Below are 15,482 nucleotides of genomic sequence, written 5' to 3' on the forward strand. Positions count from 1 at the left end.
CAACTTAGCACAGATGGGAGAAGGTGATACGACAACATTCAAGCAGTTACTAGTTTATTGGTACGTTTTAAAATGCATATGAAATGGTAAATGTAATTTCAAATGCAAAAATATATATATATATATACATATACATATATGCACATGCATGAGTAGGTAACCTCAATTGTACAAGTTATGACAAGAATTGTCGATACGCACACTTAAAATGAACCTACAAAAAGAATGATGAAGCTGAAGCTGTAGCTGCCACCATACGTGTAAACATGTAAGCACACCTTTCACGTAAAAGTACCGTATGCTCATTTATTCATGCAGGTACATGGTATATACCCGCGCATACCTTCTTTACAGTTTGGATGTTTGCGTTTCTTTCCTTTCCACTTCGTCAGTCGAATTCATATTTCCGTCGTTTATGCCGCCGCTACTTGAACTACTGCTCATGCCGCTACCACTCACATCGTCATCATTTGCACCCCCTTCTCCTACAACTTTGCTTGACTTAGTATCTGATGCTTCCCCGTCCACCGGGCTAACCTGCTCAGATGAATCCTTTCGTTCATAGTGATATGCATACCTTGCCGTAAGTAAGAGCAATTCATTTAATCGGGTTAGAAGCGAACGAGGGTCGTCTAATATCCCTGCTGCAATAGATGCGTTGTCATAAAGTTGGTGCACTAGCAATTTCGCTACCTCCTGATTAGTATTTTTTAAATGATAAATGGATGTAATGATTGTATGCGTGGGATTCAGTTCTAAGGTTGCTGGTAAGTTATGTAGCATATTATCTTGAAAATCTGCATTTTTCATAGTTGCTTTCATAACTTTCCTAAGTGTTGGTGATAAAAATCCTGTAACAACAGCAGGTGATACAGTTAAGCGTTCAGAAAATTTTACTTCTGAACATTTCGATCCTAGTACATCTTTAAAATATTTTTGTAATTCTTTCTTCTGTTCTTGTGTAAAAAAATTGGACTGTTCATTTTGTTTTCCACTATTATTATTGCTGCTATTACTACTATTAATATTCTTATTAGCGTTTAATATAACATCATCTAGATCTTCATTCTGGGATGTGTCAATTGAAACAAACTTTGCCCCATTATATGATTGCAAATTCATTAAAACGAATTCATCGATCTCTTCTAATAGTAATAGTACATCCATGTTTTGTTTTTTAAAAGGTTCCATATATGGTGACGTTAAAGCTACATCTCTATCATTTGCAGAAAAGTAATATATGTTCTTCTGACCATCTATCACACTGTTCATATATTCTTTTAAAGATATATATTTGTTTAGATTAATGGAATAGAATCTCAACAAATTCATCAAAATGCCTTTATAATGATTCTTTGTCGAATCTTCTAAAATACCTTCTTTTAAGTTATAATTAAAATTTTTATAAAATTTTAAGTATTTCTCTTCATTATGATCTGCTTCCTTTTCTAAATTTTTTAAAATCTTTGTAACAACAACTCGAGATAACTTATTCATCAATGTACTATCTTGCATATTTTCTCTACTTATATTTAATGGCATATCTTCACAGTCAACTACTCCTTTAATGAAATATAACCACTTGGGTATAATGTTATCTGCGTTCTTTTTCACTAACATTTTTTTGCAGTATAACGATATTTCTATTTCATTATTTTGCTGAAATAGTCTTGATGGTGCTTCTTCAGGGATATAAAAAACACTCTTGATAGACATAGGTGCATCTGCTTTGTACATAAGCTTATATATATAACTAGTATTGTCATCATAACCTTTTTTCTTGTTCAAAAATTTAAAGAAGTTTCGATGCTCTTCTTCCGACACGTTCTCCTTACACCATAATGGTTTTTGATTGTTTATCAGAATTTCTTCCGTCATTACATCGTCAGCTCTACAACCCTCAGTTGCACTCCTTTTCTTTGCCTCTTCTTCTGATGGGCCTTGTTCTGCTACATCAGCTCCGGTGTTCATTCTCTCCCCTTTGGAATCCGTACGTAGGCCGACCTGCTCCACTGCATCTGCTTCGGCCGATTCGGATACTTCGACTGCTTTTGCTACTTTTGCTGCTTCTGCTGATTCTGCTGATTCTGCTGCCTCTATCCCCTCTGCTGAGCTTCCCTGGATGCGCTTTTTCTTAACTATGTAAACAGGAAAATTAATGAAGGAGGAGAACTTTTCCACTATCTGCTGAACTTTCTGGATATTGGAAAATTCCCTGCACGTATCTTTCAGATGACAAACTATTCTTGTTCCTCTGGGTATGTCATCTACTTCTTTCAATGTAAACATTCCATTTCCATCTGACTTCCAATGATAACCCACAGAATTTTCTTCATACGAACGTGTAAAAACCTCCACCTCATCTGAAACAACAAAAGAACTATAAAATCCAACTCCAAATTGCCCTATGATATCGCCTGTATTTGACAATTCTTCCTTTTCACCTGACTCTGTTAAGGTATTTTTTTTTTTTATATTTTTCTCCTTTATCGAATTCAAAAAATTTAAAGAACCACTTTTTGCAATAGTCCCCAAATTATCAATTACTTCTTGCTTGGTCATTCCGATTCCACTGTCTTCAATAATAAATAATTTTTCTTTTTCATCCGTAGAAATTTTTATGTAGAACGGAATGTTCTTTTCCTCTTCTACTGAGGAATCTGCAATTTTTATGGATGCATTTTGAGTAAATCTTAATTTTTCTATTGCATCAGAAGAATTGCTTATTAGCTCTCTTATAAATACTTCTTTATCTGTATACAGCGAATGAGCTACTATTTGTAGCAATTTCTTTGTTTCTGCTTTGAACTCATAACTTTCTCCTGTACTAAAATGTTTTCTTCTATCACTATTAACTCGACCGTTCACGTATCTCCTATTCATCCATTTATTATGTACATTATTAATACAGCTACTCACATTTCGAACTCCGTTCTGTGTTGTTATTTTATTGCTTGCTTTTTTTTCCGCTATGGAACATACTTTGCTAATTTGCAAAGTATTTCTAGCAAACTTCGACAAACTCATACTTACAAGATATGGGTTTTCCTCAATCCGGGTGGAAGAATGGCAGTTAAGAAGGAGTACACACCTCTACACGCGGATGCTGTATACCGATGTAATATATATGTATACTTACACGTACGTGTATGTATTGTTGATTATGTGCATATAATTGCAAATAAATAAAAATTAATACAGAAACTTCTGCCTCAGTTTTCTTTTTTTTTTTTTTTCTTTTTTTTTTTTTAAAAAAATTTCTTAAAAATGGGGTGCCCCTTACACTTGCTCGTTCAAAATGATGTATTTTCATACATTCGAACGGATTCGTACAAAGGAACGCACGCGCATACGTATACAGGTATATACAAATATAAACGCATATATATATGTTTATCTTTTTTTTAAAACAATTTTTATTTTACGGGTGTTAAGAAAAAGAGCTTTCCATATCTCTTAATTGCACCGCAAGTTCGTATGTATGTACTATTTACATATGCAATTCAAATTTGTATATATATACATATGTTTGCATATTTCTTTCCCTTTTAAATGTTTGAAGAAAAATCATTCTAGGCAAGCATGAGCAGAAAATTTATTTTTGTGCTGATTTATAAAGAGCCCTTTCAACAGTTTTGATTTTTTATTTTAGAAACTTAAAAAATGGCATGAGAGAAAATAAATTTATACGCATATACACGCTTGTATGCATACATTTATATATTTGCATATATATATACATGTTATGTATATTATAATTACATTCGCATATATACGTTTGTATAGAAGGACGTTAACCCATGTGCAGTATAATATATGTAGCAAATTGAGCTGTAGATGCCGTTTCTTAATTTTTAGTGGAATACTCTTTTTTTTTTTTTTTTCCTTTTTTTATCTATTATATAAGTACAATGCACAGTTGACAAAGGCATGGCCCCGTGAAGGTTAATTACATTTTTAAAAGAAAAAAAAAGAGGTATTATATAGGTTTCCTTAAGTGCTAAATGTATTTACTTGTTTATATACGCATACATATTTATATATGCACATGTTTATATTTATATAAGTATAGGTGCACATGTTATCCTTTTTGCAAAAAAACAGGCACATAGGGATGATTTAAACCAAATAAAAAAAAGAACGGTTTCCACAAAATTTTGGGTAATACATTGTAGTAGTTTCTGTTCATTAAAAACAGCTATTTTAATATTTTATTTTAATTTTTTATTTTATATTTATTTTTTTATTATTTTATTATCTTATTATCTTATTATTTTAATTTTTTATTATCTTATTATTTTATTATTTTATTATTTTAATTTTTTATTATTTTATTAATTTATTATTTTAATTTTTTATTATCTTATTATTTTATTATTTTAATTTTTTATTATTTTATTATTTTAATTTTTTTTTTTTTTTTCTAGCTATTTTGCAGCTTCTTTGCTGTTACTGTTTACCCCTTTACAGAGTAACATCTTTCCTACACATTAATGGATCGATATAAATTGCAGTTATTGTTGTATTAATGGGCCGCTCATTTTTTTGTGTATTATACTTTGTGTAAGAAAATTTTAATATATTTGTGAAGTATTATCTGTGTGCTGTTTTTTTAATAATGTGAGTAATTTCCCTAAATTATTAACACCTTTGTGGAGGTGGGGGGTGGCAATTTGTTGCATAGGGAGTACACACATATGTATAAAAATATATATATTTATATGTGTATTTACGCATGATAACAAGTACACGAGTACATGTAAAACGTACTTCGTGCCAACAGTTAAGGCGCAATAAATGGACAAAGAAATGCATTTAAAGTAAGAACAAAAAAGTAGGAGGATACACATACGTACATATATATATATATATATATATATATATATATGTGTATATAAGTATACGGAAAACGTATTATATGTCTGTCATGTACCAAGGTTAAATTTTTAAACGGAGAAGGGCTCATAGAAAAAAATATTTTATACTATGCCTCAATTTACTGTGCATCATTTTGTAGTTTTTTCTTTTTCTTTTTTTTTTTTTTTTTTTTTTCATTTTTTCGCTTTCATTGGGGAGAAGGTAAATTGTCATTCAGTGATAGTAATAAAATTTGGGCAACTCATAAATTTCTTAAATATAGCAAAAATAATACCCCACTCCAAGATTTAAGCACGTATGGAGGTGGTTTAACATATGTTATGAACAAGTTAAGGCAGGTAAAATATATCTCTTTGGCTCGCCCTTCTCCTCCTTTCAAAATAAACTATTTATTCATCCTATTATATATTTGTTCTCACAAGGGATAAAGCGTTCGGTTTCTTCATATTTGTTCTCACTTAAGTTTACATTAAAGCACCCTAAATCCTAATCGTATGAAGAGCTACCATCACATTGAATCATTCAAAAATGACCTATGTATGATTTCTTTTAAGTTCATTCTTTCTTTCTAATGTAAAGTAGTATAGCAACTTTCACAAAGAATTATTGTTATTCCCCAAAAAAATAAAAATTTTATTTTATTTTTTATTTTTTATTTTTATTTTTATTTATATATATATTTTTTTTTTTTCTTTATTGCTACAATAAAATGCATGCAACATTCAAATAAAATGTTTGGTTTAAAACTAAAATTACCTTAAATATAGAAACTTTTTTTTCTCGTGAACAAGAAAAAAAAAAAAAAAGAGTAAACGAGGAGTATATACTTTTATTTCACCCATTAAACGTCAACGCATATATATGTACATGGGGTGCATACATGTATATATATATATGTTACATAATACACTTACTACGTATACACATATTTCATGTACACATATTTCATATATGCATACTACGTATACACATATAACATTTATACATATTACATATACTCATATTACGTGTATACATATATATATATATAAATATATATATAAGGGCGTTCATACACGTATATTAGTGCACATACTACTTATCCAGTTTTATCCAGTTCGGAGTAGCAAATTGCAAATATGAATATATCCCCTTACAGGAAGCACATAACAATGGGGAATTTTAAAATCAATTTGCTAGTTTCAAAGGCAGATCAATATGTTTAATTTTCTTTTTTTTTAATATGTGATATAGTATTTTTTAAAAAATTTATAAACCTGCATGGAGATATAAAAAATTGTATACGCACATATACAACATATTTTTAAGATAACACAAAAAAAAAAAAAAAAATTTATATTTGGTGTGGATGGCGCATTATGTATATATATATTATATACATGCATATATATTATATACATACATATATATTATATACATGCATATATATTATATATATGTATATATATTTTGTACTTGTATTTATATTATGTATGTGCATATATATATGTATATATATTTTGTACATGTATTTATATTATATATATGTATATATATTTTGTACATGTATTTATATTATATATATGTATATATATTTTGTACTTGTATTTATATTATGTATGTGCATATATATATGTATATATATTTTGTACATGTATTTATATTATGTATATATATTATGTTTATGTATATATTTATAGTCCCTAATTAATTATCGATTTGTTCTTTATTCATTATATGTAGTTTGGAAAAGTTAGTATTTACTACTTGTCACAGCAATATAAAAATTTGTGTGCACCTTTTGAGCTAATAGCATATTCTTTTGTAAATTTTTTTTTTTTTTTTTTTTTTTTTTTTTGATAGTATTTTGATTTTTGCTATTTTAAAGTAATCAGTAATACATGGTACTGCTTTGCAGAGGCAAGAACTGAAATGTGCTAGATAAAGTGCTTGCAATCGAGTTTATACAGTCATCTGCGTGAAGTATCTTGTGTTAACTAAATTGCATTGTTAGGGGCTTGGTTACCCCACAGTGATATCAAGAAGGTGAACGCAGGTGAAAGGAAAAATCTACCAGGAAAATCGGCCGCACCGCTAAACAGATAAATCGATACGAGAGAGTATGCAGCACAACTACAGGCGAATAAATTACATACAGCTTGAGCATGAGCTGAGTGTAGAGGAGTACTACTCAGCAGATTCAGGGCTAAGGATAATTTTGAGTAAAATAAAAAGCCCGAAGATATATGGCTATTTCACAGTATTAACAGAAGCAGAAAATGATGAAGGGTTACCACATACACTAGAGCATTTAATTTTTCTGGGTAGTCACAAATATCCGTACAAAGGTTTACTAGACTTTTTAGCTTACAAGTGTTTATCAGAGGGAACAAATGCATGGACATCTGTGGATCATACCTGTTATACAATAGAAACATTTGGTATAGAAGGTTTTAGTAATATATTGCCAATCTATTTAGATTTTATATTAAGTCCAACTTTAGAAGAGGATATGTTTTTATCAGAAGTTCATCATATATATGAAAATGGTACACATAATGGTGTTGTATACTCTGAAATGAAATCAGTTGAAAACAATTGTGAAAATATAGTAGAGAGGACAGTAATAACTAATTTATATACTAATGAGAAAAGCGGGTATAGGTATGAGACAGGGGGTACATTAGAAGGTTTAAGAAAAACTAATAATAAGAGAGTAAAAGAATATTTTAAAAAATTTTACAGACTAAATAATTTTGCAATAATAATTTTTGGTAATTTTGATAATGACTGTATTTTAAATATAATATATAATTATGAACAATATCATTTAGAATTATATCCAAATCAAAAAAGAAAAAAAAAAGAGAATTATCAAGATAATATGCAACAGGATTATAAAGAATGTGTAGATATGTTCGTTCAAGATATGCAGAGTGTGTCAAGACCATGGAATGATGAAGCTAATATTGAAAAAAGGAATAACTCAAAAATAATAAAAAAATATTACCCATGTAATAATTTAAATAATGGACAAGTTACTATCGCATGGAGAGGATGTAAATGGAATGATTTTAAAACGAAACTGTCCATTTCTCTTTTAGGTAATTATTTAACCGATCTGACCACCTCACCCCTTAGTAAGAGGCTCCTAGAGGATAAGGAAAACACGTATTGCAGCAGTTTGGACTTTTCCCTCGAGGATTTGAAGGCCAATTACTTCACCGTGGATATATATGACGTTTCCTACAAGTTTAAGGCGCGCGGGCAGGCGGAGAAGACGGGTCAATTGGAAAAGCTAAATGATAATCCTATTGATTCCCTCGCAGATCATCCCACTGATAAAACCGCCAACCCTACTGATAAAATTGCCAACCCCACTGATCAAACCGCCAACCCCATTGATTGTAACCCTCTTGCAGAAAAACCGCAAACTGTTAAGATGAACCTGGTGGGTGATATAACGAGGAGCTGCTTGGAGGAAGTGTACGATCACCCAATGAACATGGACAGACTTCGAAACATCATCATCAGATCGTACTTGCAGCACTTGAGGGATCTAGAAACATCCCCACAGTATTTGCTAAACGAATTTTTGATAAAATATTTTATTTATGGTAGGAACATAGAGGATTTGGAAAACTGCTTAAATTTGAAAAAAATTTATATCGGTTTGTTAAATGAGAATGAATGTTATTGGAAGGAAATTTTAAAAAAATTTTTTATTGACAATCACTACGTAGAGGTAAGATGTTACCCTAGTTATAAAAAAGCAAAGAAAATTGAATTGTTCGAAAAAAAATTGGTAGAAAGTGAGCAGAAAAAATATGGAATGGAAAAATTAAATAATATGGTGAAACATATAAGGAAAATAAAGGAAAGCATGGAAAAGAAACCGCCCAAAAGTTTGCTAAACATTGTGAAGTCCGCCAGTCCTAAAAATGTGTTTATCGATGGAATTACAGTTTTTAGAAATTTCAAGTCGGTGGAAAGGGAATTGGAAGAGGAGATATCAAAAGAGGGGTCCACCAATGAACTGTGTGATACCAAGAATTACATGGATGGAGCAAATGGAGCGCATGCCTCGGAAGAGGGGCTTCCCCATGTAAACGGGATAAATGTATCTGACGATGTTGCTGGTCTTTTGCAATCAATTGAGAATGATTTAAAGCGAGTGATATTTCCTATCCAACTGAGTTATATTCAATCGAACTTCGTTTCGATAAATGTACTTATAAACTCGAACAACATTGATGAGGAGTTAAAGAAATACATTCCTCTGTTAAGTTACTTACTATTCGAAACAGATGTACAGGTGAATAATAGAAGTGTTAAATGTGAATTGTTTATGGAAGAGTTGATAAGAAATACAATAAATTATGACTGCAATTATGGTTTAGGAGGTAATGCAAAAAATTTTAAATCTGGAAATTTAGGAAATATATTATGTATACAAATAGTAGGGTTATTACAGAATTATGAAAAGTTATTTGATCTTTTATTTTTGTCAGTTTTTAAAATGAATATAACATTAGAAAGACTAGAGTTGATACTAAAATCTGCTTATCAGAATTTATTACAAAAAAAAATAAAACCCAAAACGTTAGTTGTTAATTTAGAATATGCATTAAGGTATATGAAGAATAGTAACTCAGGTATAGTTTCCATAGGACAACAAGAATTAATTTTACAACTAATTGAAAATAAAAAGAATTTGGACGAATTATATAACAAGTTGAATACTTTAAAAACTCAGCTCTTTCATTTGAAAAACTTTGCTCTAGTTATCGATGGGAATTTTTCAAAAATAAAAAATATTTTCGCGTGGTATGATAAATGGTTCAGTATTCACAAGGAGGGCAGTTACACTGTAAACGACCCAATCGTGGACCTGTGCTTTGGTGAAGCAGAAACGAAGAGATTGGGTGAAATCAAAGGACTGGATGAACCGAAGGCAGAAGACAAAACATACGAAACAGATGAAACGAATGAAGCAGATAAATCAGATTGTCGTAACTCTTGCAATTATTTGGAAATTGCCACGAACTATGATGAGAATAACCCCCCCTGCGCTTCTCTATATGAAGAGACTTCCAACGTAAGCTCTGTCAATCACGTCAGTACAAGCACTGGGGAAGGAAGCAAAGATGACAAAGATTGCAACATTAGAAGCAATGAGGACAGAAAAATTAACAATGATGGAGGTCAATGTAACGATGGAAACACAGGCAAGAACGAAGGAATCCTAGTAGGGGGAGTCTCTAAGCCGAAGGGGGAATGCAAATATGTTTGCTTGGGGCCGAGCGTTCACAGAAGCTTGAAGAAATACCTGGATGCAGAATTCGAAAAGGAAGACAAGAATTTCATGCATAATATAATAAAGAATGACGCATATAATGGAATAGTATGTGGCATAAAAAGTACGGATGTATCCTATTTGAAACTAACAGTTAAAGCACCTTCAGGATATGGTAACAAAGATTACTGTGCTTTGTTAATATTACGAGAATTTTTTTCTATGACAGAAGGACCGTTATACAGTAGTATAAGAGGTGGAGGCTTTGCATATGAGTGTGCATTAGAATTTAATTGTATTTTAGGTGAATTAAGTTTGCGTATATATAGGTCTAGTGATATTATATGTGCATTAAAAGAAGCATTAAAAATTTTTGAGTATTATTGTACAAATGAAATGAAAGAAGATGAATTATCCATTGCTAAGTGTAGTGCATACTATACTATTTTTAATAACCAAGAAACTGTATTAGATAGAGCTTCACAAACCATTTTTTTAAGTCTAAAAAATTTAAGTTTAAACTTTTATGAAAACTTATTAGCACAAATTGAAAATATTACTACAAAAAATCTTTTAGAAATATGCCAGAAGTACTTATCTCGTATTGTTAATTTTAAAATGGATGAGCATAACGCATTGATAGGATCTACCTTATGTATTATCTGTTGTTCAGAAAAAACGGATGAAATTCAAAATTCGTTGAAAACAGATATCAAGTTTGGACAAATTTGTAATTTGAACGTTGGTCAGCTTTTTCATTTTTTCAAGCATTACGATTTGGTTTCGTGTCTTAAGGTCTCTTCATACAAAACTAATGGGGAAGATCCGGGTGAGAGCAGCGATGCGAATAGAGATACCCATGACGACGATCGTGGTAATGAGGATGGTGAAAGTGAAGATGGGGAAGACGTTACAGAAGATTCTTCAAGCAGTTGCAAATCCTCGATTTATTTGGACGATGACAGCTATCCCGGGTATTCAGACTATTAGTCATTTGCCATTTTAGCTTATTTATGCATAATTTTTTTTTTTTTTTTTTTTTTTTGCAAAACGAGAAAAAAACTAGAGAGCTATTATACACACCTGTGTGACCCTATCGTAGACATGTAAAGTGGTAACGTGTAGTTCATATCGTACACGTATTATACGCATGTTATACGCATACCGAGCACCTATCGTACACATATGATGCATGTGCATACATGTGAGTACATGTTGGGGTATATACATTTCCCCCCAAACAATGTAATGCAATCTTTTGAAAAAAAATGCGAAGCGAAATGGAAGATTACCTTTAAACGTGTCATTAAGTATATACCGTATGCATAACTTGAGCGCGAAATAAGCTGAAGGAAGTCCACATCATTCAGTGCATAAATGTAATGGGTTTCTTCCCTCTCAGGCGCGCGGGTATACACGCAAGCATGCATTACTACATCAGCATATACTACACGCAAGCATGCATTCCTACGTCCGCATATACTACACGCAAGCATGCATTCCTACATCAGCATATACTACATACAAGCATGCATTCCTACATCCGCATATACTACATACAAGCATGCATTCCTACATCCGCATATACTACATACAAGCATACGTACATACACATGTATGTACACACATATTGTGCGGGGTATATGGAAAATATAACTGCAACACTATGTCAGAAGAAAATAGAAGAAAAGCCATCTTTTAAAATCGCCCCGAAAATGTCTGTGCCTAATAACCAGTAGATTATTTCTCTTTGTAGATTGGGACATGTTTTTATTTTTTTTGCATGTACATGTAAGGAAGAATGTAACACCATTTCAAGCATATCCAATGAGGATTTTAAAAATATGGATTGACCAATTTAGCTAAATAAAGTACAAGTTTTTAGTGGGGTGGGGAAATAAAAAAAAAAAAAAAAAAATGAGATGGCAAAAGATGAACTGTAAATAAATTATGAGGTATAAAATTAGACGGCAGAAAAGTATTAAATTGATGTGGTAAAAAAGCAAAGAAATTATGAGGTAAAAAAGTATGATGATGTATTGCAAAAATGTTAGTTACACATGTGTGTAGAAGTACATAAAAAAAAAAAAAAAAAAAAAAAAAAAGCAGGTTAAAAAAGAGGAGAAATTATTTTTTGGTTACTTTAAAAAAAAAAAAAAAATTATTATGACAAATAAGGTCCATTAAAAATAAGGAGGCACGTAAATGGATATACGCTCATGGGGTGATAAGTAAACGTGCAAATTGTACATATACACATGAGCACCACTTCTGTAGGTATATTCTCTCCTGGATCCACCTCCCTACCGCGCTAAACCAAAATAATATCGAGATCACGGCAATGGCGTATCTCTATGTCGATGTAGTCGTATGGAAGAACGATGTCTTTTTTTCTGAACTTGGAAAATAAAACATCAGAATAAGGGTTATACTGAGTTAATGTAGAATCATTAATATTTTCAAGTTTTAATTTTAAATAAGAGTACCATTCACTCTGTGATATTTCTCTACCATCACGAAACATAGTAATCCATGCACAGTTAATGTTTTTATTTTTTGCACCCATGATATCTGTATATATATCATCTCCAACATGTAACCATTCATCTGTATTAAAATTATAATTTTTTTCTTTTAATAAATTTTCCGCAATATTAAAAATTTCGACACTTGGTTTTGCATAATTATAATCCATTGATCTAACTACAAAAGAAAATATTTCATTTAAGAATTTAATACCATTGACATCTGAATCCCCATTTGTTATAGCTCCTAGAATATAACCTCTACTTTTTAATTCTCTTAAATATTCAATAGTACCAGGACTTATAAATAAATGGACATCATTCTTTTTTTTTTTCCATAATGCTTGTATTTCGGACGAAAATTTTATTTCATCATAGTTTGTTTGTTTTGCTAAATATTTGAAAGCATCAATTCTTATTCTTGTTAATATTTGTACTACATCTTTATTTAGATCTAAATTTTTTTCTAATAACTGTTTTACCAATTTTGTAATGGACAGTTCATACTCTTTCAATAGAAAATCATATAGTCTCTTATAATTTCTCTTCATGTATTTATAGCATTCGTTGTCTGCGTAGTTTAGTAGTGCATCAATGTTCCATATCGTATGATCAAGGTCGAATGTAATCAATTTTATGTTCTTAAAACTTTTGCTTTTTCCCCTTTCGGACAGGTAGTAGCACTTCTCTTCACCTTTCATTTTATACGGCTGTTCGTAGATATGTATGCACAGGTGTGTGGTATATATAGTATGAACACATATATATGTACGTATACGTACTTGTGCACACCTGTAGGTACAAACACGCCAGTTATGATTTTCTACCTAAGGCTATTTTTTTTTTTTTTTGCAAACGTGACAACAGAATTTTAAAGCTTTTTTTTTTTTTTTTTTATTTAAAATTTTTTTTTCTAATTTTTTTTTTTTTTTTTTTTTTTTTTGTATTTCGCTGAACCAATTAAGTGGCAAATTTTTTCATGGGTACAAACACTTGTTGCTTAAACGTTAGTATGTACGCTGAAATGGATGTATATATAAGTGCGTATATGCATATGGGCATTTGCACTCGTTCGATAGCCTATTTACCTATTTTGCGCACGTGGCACATCTGAAAAATAGGTAACATCGCCAACGGCACATTTAATTTATTTAATTTGTTTTAACTATTTAATTTATATAATTTGTTTAATTGGTTTAAACTATTTAATTTATATAATTTGTTTAATTTGTTTAAACTATTTAATTTATATAATTTGTTTAATTTGTTTAAACCATTTAATTTATATAATTTGTTTAATTTGTTTAAACTATTAAATTTATATAATTTGTTTAACTTGTTTAATTTGTTTAATTTGTTTAATTTGTTTACATAATTAAATTTATTTTAGTAAATTTATTATATTTTAATCTAATTTTTTTTTTTTTTTTTTTTAATTTCCTCATAATGTATAATGAGAAATATCCTCTTACAATGCAAAAGAACTTTACATATTAATAGTTACGCTAATTTCTTTCCATGCTTTTGTTATATTTCAGGATGTTTTCTTATGTTTAGCCTTTTATTTTTTTTAATTTGTAGTAAATTTTATAATTTCTCCTAACAATTTGACAATTTATTATTTCTATGTGTCCACCTTAAAAGGGGTATTTTCATTTACATTAGCTTGTTACAAGTGGCAAAATTTTTTTTTTTTTATTTTGGTAAATATTTAAAAAAAAAAAAAAAAGATTGAACATAGCATAATACAGAATAACATAACATGATGTTACATACTACAACTCTACACAACTCTACACAACACTACACAACACTACACACCACTAAACAACACAATGATATAAAATTAGGATGAGAAAAAGAAACTAGTAGGCATATGTGTGGTACGTATTTATAAATTTGACACTTGTTACATTAGTATGAAGCAAATGGGAAAATGCTTTCAAAAGAAAAAAAAAAAAAAAATAATAAAATATAAGAATAAATTAATGAATGAATGAATGGAACGAAGGACGTACCACATATTATTACAATAATGATTTTATATCTCCTTAGACATACGCACAGATGTATACTTATATATATACACACGCTTAGACATATATATATATATATGCATACATGTGTATGTATCTGCATCACTGCGCTACGGAAAAGGTTATCTAGTGTATGTCTTTTTTTACTATACGAAAAACATATCATCACGTTGACTTAACTGTTTGAAGAATGATCTTTCTAAACAATGTTTCACCTATAGCTCAGCTGTGTTAAGCTTACTGACTATATATATTTATATATATGTATATATATATATGTATATATATATATGTATATATATATTTTATTTTTTTTAATTTTCTGTACTGTAGTTTTAACTATATACCCCCCAATAAAATTTAAATTACAATTTATAAAAACCTCTTTACAAGGTAATCAATAAAAAAGGTATAAGTATAGGTATATGGTGAATGACCACGAAGATATTATCTTTACTGCTATGTTATAAAACACCAGTATTCTTTACTTTGTTCTCTTTTTGAAGGAGACATTCCCTCTAATTTATTTACTCTAAGGCGTATACATACGTAGGTACATATATATATATATATATATATTAAATATATATATTAAATATATACATACATAACATGAAGTGGTCCTATTAAGCTAAATATATATTTTCTTTTTTCTTATGTTTTTAGCAAAACACTGCTATTTTTATATAATGCCTATGAAGAAAAGGATAAGGGACATATATACACGAAATATATATGCGTATGTATATGCAGATATACACATATATA

At 30.0% G+C, this 15,482-nt stretch overlaps 3 protein-coding genes across 3 annotated transcripts; 1 reads left to right on the forward strand and 2 right to left on the reverse strand.

Annotated features, from left to right (window-relative positions):
• Positions 1-348: 348 nt before the first annotated feature.
• PmUG01_09027500 (heat shock protein 90, putative) lies at positions 349-3,027 on the reverse strand (the record flags this gene model as incomplete). The annotated part of the gene is made up of 1 exon (XM_029004962.1): positions 349-3,027. The coding sequence occupies one exon, from the start codon at positions 3,025-3,027 to the stop codon at positions 349-351; it is 2,679 nt and encodes an 892-aa protein (XP_028861599.1).
• Positions 3,028-6,979: 3,952 nt separating this feature from the next.
• PmUG01_09027600 (insulinase, putative) lies at positions 6,980-11,143 on the forward strand (the record flags this gene model as incomplete). The annotated part of the gene is made up of 1 exon (XM_029004963.1): positions 6,980-11,143. One exon carries the CDS (start codon positions 6,980-6,982, stop codon positions 11,141-11,143), a length of 4,164 nt encoding a protein of 1,387 aa, XP_028861600.1.
• Positions 11,144-12,464: 1,321 nt separating this feature from the next.
• On the reverse strand, positions 12,465-13,379 carry PmUG01_09027700 (haloacid dehalogenase-like hydrolase, putative; the record flags this gene model as incomplete). Its single annotated transcript, XM_029004964.1, has 1 exon — positions 12,465-13,379. One exon carries the CDS (start codon positions 13,377-13,379, stop codon positions 12,465-12,467), a length of 915 nt encoding a protein of 304 aa, XP_028861601.1.
• Positions 13,380-15,482: the final 2,103 nt, after the last annotated feature.

Source organism: Plasmodium malariae (assembly GCF_900090045.1).
Source record: "Plasmodium malariae genome assembly, chromosome: 9".
Lineage (NCBI taxonomy): Eukaryota > Apicomplexa > Aconoidasida > Haemosporida > Plasmodiidae > Plasmodium > Plasmodium malariae.